At 39.7% G+C, this 12,973-nt stretch overlaps 1 protein-coding gene across 1 annotated transcript in view; it reads right to left on the bottom strand.

Moving 5' to 3' along the window:
• IQCK (IQ motif containing K) overlaps positions 1–12,973 on the bottom strand; it is a 129,344-nt gene that overhangs the window by 90,124 nt on the left and 26,247 nt on the right. The window contains exons 5-6 of the mRNA XM_055340630.1: positions 1,916–1,968; positions 1,701–1,778 (exon numbers count right to left, since the gene is read on the bottom strand). Of these exons, the coding sequence (XP_055196605.1) occupies positions 1,701–1,778; positions 1,916–1,968 (131 nt within the window). The remainder of the gene's footprint in view (positions 1–1,700; positions 1,779–1,915; positions 1,969–12,973) is intronic.

Genomic DNA, 12,973 nt, shown 5'->3' with positions numbered 1-12,973 from the left:
CCCTGCTCAGGCCCTCACTCCCCTGACATTTGCTAGTGTCTGGAGATATTCTTGATGGTATGGCTTTAGGGAGGTGCTATTGGCATCTGGTGGGTGGAGGCCAGAGAATTTGCTGAACATTCCACAATGCACAGGCCAACCCCACGTCAGATAATTATCTGGTGCTAAATGTCAATAGTGCTGAGGTTCAAGAAACCTGAATTAGATATTATTTCCCAGGTCATGCCCTCGTTCTTACTTGTCTCTCTGACTCCTCTGATCAAAAATATCTTTGAGAAGGATATAGCACCCGAGTCCTTGCCTCTTAAAACCAAATCTGAGTACCAACCAGCTTGGCCACTGTCCCAACTGGGAGGGTCTGTGAATGGTCTTGTGCTTCCCCATTTCCCTTTAGTGCTGAACCTGTATTACAACACCCACCACAGAAACTTTAGTTAGCTGTAAATATGTCTCTCTTACCCCCAGAGCCAGAGCTATATTTTATTCATCTCTATTTACTCCACAACACCAGGCTCTGTACATTGCATGTGGTCAGGTGATTAAGAACTATGTATTGCACCAAATTAGATTAATATAATTTAAAGTTTTATCATGCTTCTTGGCATCTCTTTGGAAGATTATGGAAATAAAGAATGCAAATGCCCATTAAAGTGAGAGCTCTTGTGTTTCGGTTCTTGTGGAGTTAAAGTGAAATGATCACTTTCATCACTTAGTATGTTTATATGAGCTGGCAGGGAAGTTAGCAACCATTTTAAATTAAGATATTTATACAATAAATGACTAGGTATTTGAGCGGATTCTTTTTTAGAGAAGTTCTCCTATCCTTAAGATTCTTTTTTATTGGTTATTAAAAGTGGGAAAATGTTTCATTTTCAAAGCAAAGCAACAACGTGTGGAGAATGATACTGAAAAAAACCTTGTCATAGAAAAACATGCAAATTTTCCACTTAGTAATCATTTTTACTCAGTACATTATGGGCCTTCCATTTTCATAGTGGGCAAAATTAGGCACAGGTTTAGAAGCTAAATAAGAAAACAAGGTTTTCTAATATTCTTCTTTCAATGTGTAGCTGGTCTCAGATTTTTAAAAAGCTGGTAAAGGGGTGCCTGGCTGTTCAGTTGGTAAATATTTAAAATGTAGAATTTAAAAAAAAATGTTTATTCATTCATGAGAGACACAAAGAGAAAAGCAGAGACACAGGCAGAAGGAGAAGCAGGCTTCCTGCGGGGAGCCCAATGTGGGACTCCATCCTAGGACACCAGGATCATCACCTGAGCCGAAGGCAGATACTCAACCACTGAGCCACCCAGGAGCCCTAAAATGTAGAATTGATGCATACAACTAAAAATTAATATTTAGAAAAGTTTAGTCATATTTCTTGAGACATAATAACCTTGAGATGGGGCAGGGAGGGAGGAAGGGAAAAAGAGAGGTAGGTAGAAAGAACGGAGAGATCAATTACTTAGGATAAGATTTTTTTTTTAAGTTTTCTGCTTTATTTCTGAAGTTCTTCTTGAATAATCACCACATGGATGGGATGTTCTTAGCCTATACTGAAAATAACTAGAGACAAGAGCCACAAATATAACTGACCTGGAGACCTGGGTGGATTACATGAGTTAGCTGGATTGGAGAAAACCATCATTAACACAATCTTAAAATAGGAATAAATTATTAGAGGCCTTGTGTTGGTACTTACTGATGCTTCAGCCACTGCTCCACAAATGGAATGGAGAAGAATTCTGTGAAAGACTCCCCTATCCTCTTTGGATTTTGACTGGAAACGATGCCATATGTTTGATTGATAAAAAAAACAGTAAGCAAAAATTCAAGTCAATTGTTGCTATTCTGCTTGCAAATTAACACTATTGAATCCTTAGGGTCATTGAATATTCAAAGACATGCAAAACTTACTTGTATAACCACTCGGTCAGAAAATTACAGGCAATGAATTTGGTTCTTTTTCTCTAAAGAGAAAAGAGAGAAGAGAGAATTAAATTATACTCTTTGTCCACATGTCTGAGTAGGACAAAGGAAGAGAGGTTAATTGATTTTTTTTGTGTTAGATGAAATATGCATGAGTCTTTTATGGGGTTTATAAGTGTATCAACAAACAGTAAATCGGGGTGATGCAAAGAATTCTGAAGACAGGGACGCCTGGGTGGCTCAGCGGTTTAGTGCCTGCCTTCAGCCCAGGGCGTGATCCTGGAGTCCTGGGATCAAGTCCTGCATCAGGCTCCCTGCATGGAGCCTGCTTCTCCCTCTGTCTGTGTCTCTGCCTCTCTCTGTGTGTCTCTCATGAATAAATAAATAAAATCTTAAAAAAAAAAAGGATTCTGAAGACATTTCTTTAGTCATCTTTTTTGTTGTTGTTGTTGTTTTAAAGATTTTATTTATTTATAGCAAGGAACAGTCATGACACAGTTCTGCCCTATGAGATAGAAATGAACAGGTCCTATGGACTTCTGAAAAAGTTCTGCTTTCTCAATTTCTGCTGCCCCTCCTTCCTTGAAGCTTCCTTCTGCTTCTTTCAATCTAGAATACAGATGTGTGACTGGACATGGAATAGCACCTTTCAACGATGAGGCTAAAAGCCACATACTAAGGATGGTAGAGCAGGTTAGGTTAGAAGGAGCCTGGGTCAATGATGACTTCCTTAATCTCTATGCCAGCTTGGATCTGACCTACTTTGAATATCCTGATATGTAAGGGGAAATAAATGTCATTTGGTTTATTACCACTGTTCTTGAGTTTTCATTACATGCCAGTGAATGCAGTCCCTAAGAGATAGATAGATAGCCAGTAAACCACAAGGAAAAAACCTTCCAGAGTACTGGGAGAGAAGGCATGCTAAGAAGGCATGGGGTGGGCCACCAGATATCCTGCCTCCTGAATCCACTGAAAGTCTCTTGTAACCTAAATGGAATCAGTCAACTCCTTTAAGAGAACTGTACTACCTAGAACAGTCTATGCATTCAGTGCAATCCCTATCAAAATACCATCAAGTTACTTCATAAAGTTGGAACAAATAATTCTAAAATTTGTATGGAACCAGAAAACACCTCAAATAGCTAAAAGAATATTGAAAAAAGAAAACTAAAATTGGTGGCATCACAATTCTGGACTTCAAGCTTTATTACAGAGCTGTAATGATCAAGACAGTGTGGTATTGGCACAAAAACAGACACATAGATCAAGGGAACTGAACAGAGAATCCAGAAATGGACCCTCAACTCTATGGTCAACTAATCTTCGACAAAGCATTAAAGAATATCCAATGGAAAAAAAAAGAGTATCCAATGGAGAAAAAAGACAGTCTCTTCAACTAATGGTGTTGGGAAAATTGGGCAGCCACATGCAGAAGAATGGAACTGGACCATTTCCTCATACCATACACAAAAATAGATTCAAAATGGATGAAAGACCTAAATGTGAGATAGGAATCCATCAAAATCCTAGAGGAAAATACAGGCAGCAACCTCTATGACCTCAGCCACAGCAAACTTCTTGCTAGACATGTCTCCAAAGGCAAGAGAAACAAAGGCAAAAATTAACTATTGGGACTTCATCAAGATAAAAAGCTTTTGCACAGCAAAGGAAACAGCCAACAAAACCAAAAGACAACCAACAGAATGGGAGAAGATATTTGCAAATGTTATATCAGATAAAGGGCTAATATCCAAAATCTACAGAGAACTTATCAAACTCAACATTCAAAGAATAATCTAATCAGGAAGACATGAAAAGACATTTCTCCTAAGAAGACATACAAATGGCCAATAGGCACAAGGAAAAATGCCCAAGATCACTCGGCATCAGGGAAATACAAATAAAAAACCACAATGAGATACCACTTCACATCAGTTAGAATTACAAAAATTAAGTCAGGAAACGACAGATGTTGGTGAGGATGGGGAGAAAAGGGAACCCTTGTATACTGGGGGAATGCAAACTGTGAAGCCACTCTGGAAAACAGTATGGAGGTTCCTCAAAAAGTTGAAAATAGAGCTACTCTATGACCCAGCAATGGTACTACTGGGCATTTACCCCAAAGATACAAATGTAGTGATCCAAAGGGGTATCTGCACCCCAATGTTTATAGCAGCAATGTCCACAATAGCCAAGCTATAGAAAGAGCCCAGATATCCATCGACAGATGAATGGATAAATGGATATAAATTATATATAATTTATTATATATAATATATCATTATATATAATAATTTATAATTATATAATATATATAATGGAATATTACTCAGCCACCAAAAAAATGAAATCTTGCCACTTGCAACGACACGGATAGAACTAGAGGATATTGTGCTAAGCAAAATAAGTCAATCAGAGAAAGACAATTATATGATCTCACTTATATGTAGAATTTAAGAAACAAAACAGAGGATCATAGGAGAAGAGAGGAAAAAATAAAACAAGACAAAATCAGAGAGGGATACAAACCATAAGAAACTCTCAACTATAAGAAACAAACTGAGGGTTGCTAGAGAGGAGGGGGTGGGGAGATGGGGTAACTGGGTGATGGGTATTAAGGAGGGCATGTGACGTGATGAGCACTGGGTGTTATACAAGACTGATGAATCACTGAACTCTACCTCTGAAACCAATAATACATTATATATTAATTAATTAAATTTAAATTAAATAAAAAGAGAATTGTTACAGAAACCAGGAGATAGAAGGTTGTCACATCTCCCTTTAAGATAGCAGGGATAAGAACCAAGTAAATCTGGAGGTGATGGTTACCGTGTAAGAAGAACCTTCCCAAGAATGAAGGGGGATTTCCCGAGTCTGTTGGAAACTCTCTCTTTTTCTCTCTAGGTCTACCCTCTGCACTGTGCTCTGTGCCTCAGGAGGATGATTTTACGGTTCACTTCAACCAGGCTCCCTTACTCGCTAGGTGGGTCCAGCCAGTGAGAGGTACCAGCAGGAGATCTGAGACAGGGAGGAGAGAAAGGCAGGGTGTTGTGGATTGAACTGTGTCCTCCCAGACTCAAATTCATATGTTGATGTCCTAACTCCCAGTACTTCAGAATGTGACTGTATTTGGAAATAGGATCACTACAAATATAATTAGTTAAGCTCAGCCACTTCTGAAGGACATAGCAACTCCAAAGAAAAAATGTTTTGGGTTCTATTAGCAAGGAAGAAGGGAGATACTGCTAGCTAGACCACCAATGGCAATCGCTAACAACATTGTACTAGACCCTGGATCCAGCTATTCCCAAAGCCCAAATCCCATGGCTCATGTCCTGAGGGATTTGAGCCAATATATTCTTTTTTTGATTAAGCCAGTTTTCACTGTGTTGTTTATTGCTTATGACAGGAAGAGTTGTAACTCCTATTTCCTTCTTCTCCAGTCAGCTAACCCCCATTTGTCCTTCTAGGTGCCTCCAGGAAGCCTTTCTGAGTATTCTCACCCTCTTCAGTCTAGAGCAGGCTCTCTACGTTCCCCAGTTCCCCATATGTCCCTCTGTCATAGCATCTCAGACATAACTATAACTGCTGGCCCACATGTCTACTTCCGCCATTGAACTATCAACTTTCTGAGAACAGGGCATATGTCTCTTTTCTTTATATTTTCATTGCTTAATTGAGTGCTTTGCATGGAGGTGATCAATGGGTGGTGAATAAATGAATGGATGAATTCATCATTCGACTCTCAAATATCAAAGCAAGAAAGAACTCACAAGAATTCTGACATTTAAAAGTGGGAGTTGCTGATATAATTCTGGACAATTTCTCTTCATTTTCTTCTCATAATATTTTATCATGAAAGTTTTCCTACTTCTTTTTTCCCCCCTTCACTTCAAAATAGCCAACTCAGCTTTATAGTCTTAGATAAGGTTGAAAGATTGTTGTGAAATTGATTCTCCCCCAAAAGGAAAGTGCTATTTAGGATTTTTTACTGAAAGCTTTACTATAGCTGTTAGTAAATAAAATATGGTGGTGCCTGAGTTACTGGAGATTGTTTGCAGTCTTTTACCTCCTTGATGATAGCCTTTTCTTAAAAAATTGAAACACTGCTAGCCAGGGTAATAAAATTAAATATACTAGACCATGGAACAGGGGTTTCTAAGTCTGCTTTGCAAGAGTAGGTATCCCTTCAAAAAGCCATCTTTAACCAAAATAACAAAACTCTTGTACAACAATGCAAATATGTATCTAGCAAGAACTGCGATATAATAATTTAAACAATTCAGCAATTGTAAGATAGCAGTGTCTCTCTCCTCTGTCCCACAAAAGATGCTTTGTTCCTTGGCATTTACTGCACCCTTTGGTGGTAAAGGTTCCTTCTACCAAGGGAATGCAGCTTGACTTACTCTATTAAATAGACTTTTAAAATAGCCAAATGCTCTGATGTATGAAGGTCATGCAGACAGATTTAATCACTTTTGATGCAAACAAATAAAATGGAAGAAATTGTGTTTTCCTTCTGTTCCGGGCAAGTGTGGACGTGCCGTGCATACTCAGACACATGGAACAGTGGGGATATTGTTCAGCTGTTGTTTAGTTTAAAAATTATCTGCCGGGGAGCTGAAAAAGAGAAGGGAAAGCAAATGAAAAGTTGTGGTGAGTGAAGAGATAAGAGAGGAAGTAATCGAGAGAAAAATTAAGGAGTGAGATTAAGAAACTGTGGGCACCCAGGGTTTATGTAATGTGGATAAACACACTGAGTTCACAATTGTTAAAGGGTGAATATGTGCAAGTTTGGGCAAGCAAAGGAAACAGTTAAGACAACCTCAGACAAGGTTAAAAAGCAATTTTGAAAAATCCAGAATTAGGGCAACCCGGGTGACTCAGCGGTTTAGCGCCGCCTTCAGCCCAGGGCGTGATCCTGGAGACCCGGGATCAAGTCCCACATTGGGCTCCCTGCATGGAGCCTGCTTCTCCCTCTGCCTGTGTCTCTGCCTTTCTCTGTGTGTCTCTCATGAATAAATAAATAAAATCTTTTTTAAAAAATCCAGAATTAAAAGGAAAAAGACTAAATGTCAAGGGAAAGGACATCATGTCATTATGAGTCCGCAGCTTACTTTAAAGTGCATCCAAAAAAACAAGGTAGCTGGATAGAGGGATGGACAGACAGATGGACCAATGGACAGATATTCAAACAAGCAAATAAAGCAAAATAGTAATTGTAGAATCATGGTAAAAATGTGGGTGTTCCCTTGAAGTTCTTTCAATTGTTCTATATGCTGGATAAATTTTGTAATAAAATTCAAGGAGGGGGTGGTGGAGAACATCATCATAAAAGACTGGAACCCCAAAGGAAGAAAAGGCAGAAATTGGAGATCAGTTCAGAGTGTTTTGTCTCAATGTTCGTGTTGGGTACATGTACAGGAGGCAGCTGGAGGTGCAGAGAAAGGCACTGAGTCTGCATCAGGTGATGAATGTAATTCCACCCCAAAAAGGTCAAAAGCACATGCTGTGAGGTTAGTGAATTGAAGTGTGGCTTGCTATGGCTTTGTGTTCCTTGAGACTGGGTCTGCAAGGGATAGAAATATGCTCAGGTTACCTTGGTGACTGGGTTTTTTTTACAAATCAGTTTAGGATAGATTTTTGCTGCAACAAACAACTCTCGAATCTGAGAAGCTTGTATCATCAAAGGTTTATTTCTCATTCGTGTTACATGAACGTTTCAATCAACTATAGCTCTCTGCTCCACCACTGTTTTTACTCTGGGACTCAGCCTGACAGAGTAGCCTCTCTCTGAAATATCACTAGTTGTCATGGCAAGTGAAAAGAATATGGTGAACCATGCTTTGACTCTTAGATTGTGTGTTTGGAAATGACATATGTCACATCCATACATTGCTTTGACCAAAGCAGTCACATGGTCTCTCCATTAGGGAGAGCATGCAAATATTTTTGAACACTAATATATTCTATCTGGCATGGGGGTGGGGGTTGCTATAAAGGTAGAAGGAGTGAAAGGAAAATGGGAATTCCTCTGACTGGGGATAAGTCTCAGGGAGAAGTGACCAGCATCCACAGCTGTTCAGGGCACAAGTCTGGCTAATCACAGTAGCCTCGTCCTTGGGGAGCTTTGTGACTCAACAACATTTCTCGTTCTTGATCTATGTGGGACTCAGCTCTTTGGCATTGCTACTCCCCAGAATGAGGATTCTGATTGGGTTGGTAAGATACTACTCAGGAGAGGCCATCCCTTTGGGGCAGAGCAATTGTATCATTTCACAGACACTTGGCATCCTAGAGTGGCTGCCCACAGGGTGTGACACTTATTCCTGGCTCTATCACTTGCAGCCAGGGTGATGGGGACATGGACAAGGCAGGGACAGGTATGGCACGCATTTAGAATATCATAGCCTCCTTTCCCACATAGGTATTCTCTACACTAAATTTCCGCATGCTGGAGACCCCACAGACATGACAAAAATGATAAATAAATCATGCTAGAAATAAGTACATACTTGGACTATAATCAGAGGCCAAAATACTTATCACAGCAAACTTCAAACAGAAGTCCAGTTTTTCCCATTGCATTAGAATTTCATTAGAAAAATAATACTTTTCAGGCAGCCAAGGTGGCTCAGCACTTTCTTCGGTCCAGGGCGTGATCCTGGAGACCAGGGATCCAGCCCCATGTCGGGCTCCCAGCATGGAGCCTGCTTCTCCCTCTGCCTGTGTCTCTGCCTCTCTCTCTCTCTGTGTCTCTCATGAATAAATAAATAAAAATCTTTAATAAATAAATAAATAACAAAAAAAGAAAAATAATACTTTTCAAAAGAACTTAAACATATGTACTCATAACACAAAATATTGACCAAGACTTTCAGCGTGGACCACGTGGTCATTTCTAAAAGTGTTCTTAATTAAAAGGAGCATTGCTAAAATAATTGTACCACACCTTTCCTGTGAAAATCTATTTTTTCCACTCCTTAGAAACAAAACAAAAGCTGATGCTATTTCTAATTCCCTTATTAGTTAAGGCCAGAAAATAGAGTTTCTCCTTCACTGACCAGAGCCCTTGCATTTTTAAAAACATATTTGGGTGTTTTACTCAAAAAATAACAAAAAAACTACAATAAACGACCATTAGATGGCAAGGACTCCAAGAAGAAATAGGAGATTTTGTTTTACTGAATTATTCATAGTAGCAGATTTTAGAGCATGAGATCATCAAATGACTTATCAGGAGTTAGAAATAGTTTCCTGATACTAACTTTTGTTTACAATACTCTTCATTGTAATGGAATTTGATGAGCAACCAAAGCGAAAGGGAACATTTTACGCTACATGGGATAGGATAGGAAAAGAGGTGGGAAGTCTTATCGCCTCTATCCAGACTCTGCATTTAATCCATATTTAAAGCTGAGATAAGCTTTATTTTTAGGCATCATTTTACTCATGCAAAAAAACTCCTGATTTCTTTCCAAATTATGCAAGATACCCTTTTCCAGTTTGGCCCTGTTCAGTAAACATTTACTGAGGACCTACTATGTGCCAAGACTGTGTTGAACACTAGAGATAAAGAATTGAGTAAGCCATGGTCCCACTGTGGTTATTAATTCAATGTCCAGCAGCCAATCCCCAGCTGGGTAGTAGCTGTGATGAGTATAGAGGATTAACCTCCTCTCCAGCTCCAGGTGTGAACCCCGATAAGGCAGTCCACATAATCCCACCCCACCTGTCACTGAGACCTAAACTAATCTGGTCCACATTTATCCTGACCCAAGGGATTCGCTGAATGAAGAATGGGTGCACAATCAATTTCAGACTGATAAGATATGAGAGGAGATGTGCTGGGGCTTCTGGGAAGTCATTTCCTTTGCTTTTCTAAATAAGCTTGACCATTCTCTCCTGGTTGCTGTAGTAGGTGGGGGCTAAGCTGAGGCCAGTGGCAGTAGTTGTTTTGCCACTCTGAGGGAAGCTAGACTGAGGTAAAAACCAACTCTGCAAGAGGCCAATCAGAGATGCAGAAGAGAACCAAGTCCTCAATTATATCACTGAGCTCCTGAATCAAACCAACCCTGAAATCTTCCTTCTGTACCTCAGAACCATCTAGTTTTCTGAACCAATGAATCCCCTTCATTATTTAAGCCAGTTTCCTGCTATTTGCAGCATAATGAGTCCTAGCCCAGATAGTGGCCCAACATTCCTTCTGCCTTCTTGTGGTAACAGCACCCTGAGTTCCTTTTGGAGATCCACCCTTCCCCAACTCTAAAGCCATGTGCATCGGGTTAGGGAACCTTCCTTTGCCCAACAGCCCACTGTCCACTAAGTTCCCCTAGTTGCAAGGATTGACTCCAACGTGGTAATTGACCTGAAGCAGTTCAGTTAGAAACTCTGAAAGAGATTTTATTTTCTCTTTCTTAGGTACACTTGAACCTAAGAGACATAGGCTGGTGTCACAAGGTGGGGAATGTTTGATGGTTGAGCCAAGCCAGAGAAACAGAATCTAGAGATGGAGAGGTAACCAAGTCATGAAAACATCACCTTGGCCCTCAGATCAAGCTGTGGAAGATCTCCCCATAGGAAAGCATATACTTAAACAAACAAACAAATCTTTTTCACTGAAGTGAGTTTGAATGGAGTTTTCTGTCACTTTGAGGGACTGGCCCCCAGAGTTAACTAGCAGATACGGGACTGGTTAGTTCTGCATACTCAACACATCCAGCTAAAACAAACTCTTTTGAGTTCATAATACTTTTTACTGCTAACAATATCAACACTTTATCAAAAACTGTTTATAGCAAAAATTATTAACCTTACTCTGAATGCCCAATGTATTTCCAGAGATGCACTGGAAAGAATTTCCAAGTGAAGTTTACAACACAGCCACTAAGCCAGCTCCATTCAATGTATCAGTCCAATTAAGTTCTCATTAAGTTCTGATCTCTCATGTTTCAATTAAGCTAATCCAAAGGCATGTCTAGATGTCAGAGGATCTCCAAGAACACTGAGCCAACTGTAATGTCTAATCTTTGTGATGACATTTATGTGTCTGAAACTCAATTTGCTCCAGCGGAATACAACTCAATTCATGACAAAACAGGAATAGCATTGTCGCCTTTTAATCAACCTTCAGTCTGAGAAAAATGCTGAAGTTCTATCTTAACAATTGCACAGTTGATTTCCTGCCTTAAGACCTCTTCCCCCTTCCGAATCACATAGACTATGGGCAGCCCAGGGGTCCCAGGGAAGGCAGCTATAACTATAAATAGAAGACCAGGAAGGTCAATGTCAACAAAGATTCAACAAAGAACAAGCAAGTCTTCATAAAAACTCTACTCCCATGGAAACTACTGTCTTGGGATGAGTACTGGGTGTTATTCTGTATGTTGGTAAATTGAACACCAATAAAAAATTAATTTATTAAAAAAAAAGAAAGAAACTACTGTCTTAGTATGGAAATTATTTGCAACCTAGCATCACAGACATGCCTCTAAGAGACCAACGGGTCTGGAGAACCCCCTTCAAGGCCTGCCCTCTGCTCAGAGAAGATGGATAAATTGGTCAAGGCCTGTGCAGAAGGAAGCTTCTGGCAGAGGCTCTGACGATCCATCTCACTATTCTTGCCTAAAGCTGGATTCATTCATTTTTTTTTTCACTGTTAATTTGGATCCCTGTTTTCTCACTTGCTGCCAGCTGCTTCTCTTCCTAAATCCTTCTTTCAAGCACAGTCCTGGATGACAATGGCTACCCCTTACTGAACACTCACCCTGTGCTAAGTGCCATACACTTGACATCTTACCCAATCATCTTAAAAGCCCTGGTGAGGTGGGTAGTATGATTATCATCCTCCCCATTTAGCAGAAAAGAAAAATGAGACTCACAGTTTAAGGAATCTTTCTAGGGGCCCAGAGTTAGCAAAAGTTGGAGCGGGAGCTTCAAGCCCACCTGTGTGACCCCAGCACGCCTACCCTACCCTTCATCACTGGGTTCTTTCAGAAAATCCATATGTCTTGAGACTAATTTCCCACCAGTCTTTACCCACAGGGCCACTGCCTTTCTCTTTAGTTTTCCATTCCAGGCCGAAGGAACCTTTCTCCAATTTAATTTTGTTTTTATTTTATTGCTACTTTTTACTGTAGCGGTGCTGGTCACTTTTTTTTTTTTTGAGGCAAACACTTTAAATGCCTTATTTAATTCCAATAAACTCTCTTTTACTACTCTAATAATTACTATTATTATGACTTCCATTTTATGGAGGAGGAAACTGAGGCATAGGTAGGTTAAAATTGTGAGGTCCCAATGTTAGCAAGGTCCAAAGCCACATATCTAAAGAGGTAGAACTGGGCCCTAAATTCAGATGAGCATAGTTCCAAGTTCTACGCTTATTCATGAGGCTTCCCTTACATGGCCTCTCACAGAAGCACAGCAGCTACTACCACAAAAATCTGGGTAGTTCCAGGTTTTCAGAACAAAGGTTGGCAAACTGCTTCTTAAGGGCCAGACATAAATATTAGACTTGTGTCGCAACTACTCAATTTGGCTCTAGTGAAAAAGTATAAAAGTGTGCTTTTAGTGCAAAAGTGGCCATAGACAATACGTAAATGAATGGATGAGGTTGTGTTCCAATAAAACTTCATTTACAAAAACAGGCAGCTGGCCCCATAGGCCACAGATTGCAGACCTCTACTTTAGAACATTATCAATCTTTGATAGATGATCTTTCGTGTAGAAGCATGGAAAAATCCATAGTACTTGATGTCTGACACAGGAATGTGATTTCAGGAAAGCTCTGTTTACACCTATTTCCTGGATAGCCCTTTTATTATTCTAAGGGATTAACAGTTGAAACATCTTTTGGATCTGGAATTAGTTTAGGACTTGGGTTTTCTTGTTTCCTCAAAAGTAGCAGGAGATATTGCAGCTTTCTAAACAACCAAGGGGGTGGTCAATGACTTATTTTAAGATAGATTCTTTTTAAAAAAAATCAATTAATTATTTTCATTTGTGTGGGTTTTTTTTTTTTTTAATGGCTTCTAATCC

The sequence above is a fragment of the Nyctereutes procyonoides genome, unplaced genomic scaffold (assembly GCF_905146905.1).
Source record: "Nyctereutes procyonoides isolate TBG_1078 unplaced genomic scaffold, NYPRO_anot_genome, whole genome shotgun sequence".
NCBI lineage: Eukaryota > Metazoa > Chordata > Mammalia > Carnivora > Canidae > Nyctereutes > Nyctereutes procyonoides.
The sequence above is the reverse complement of the archived record's forward strand: the minus strand, read 5'-3'. Positions and strand labels throughout refer to the sequence as shown.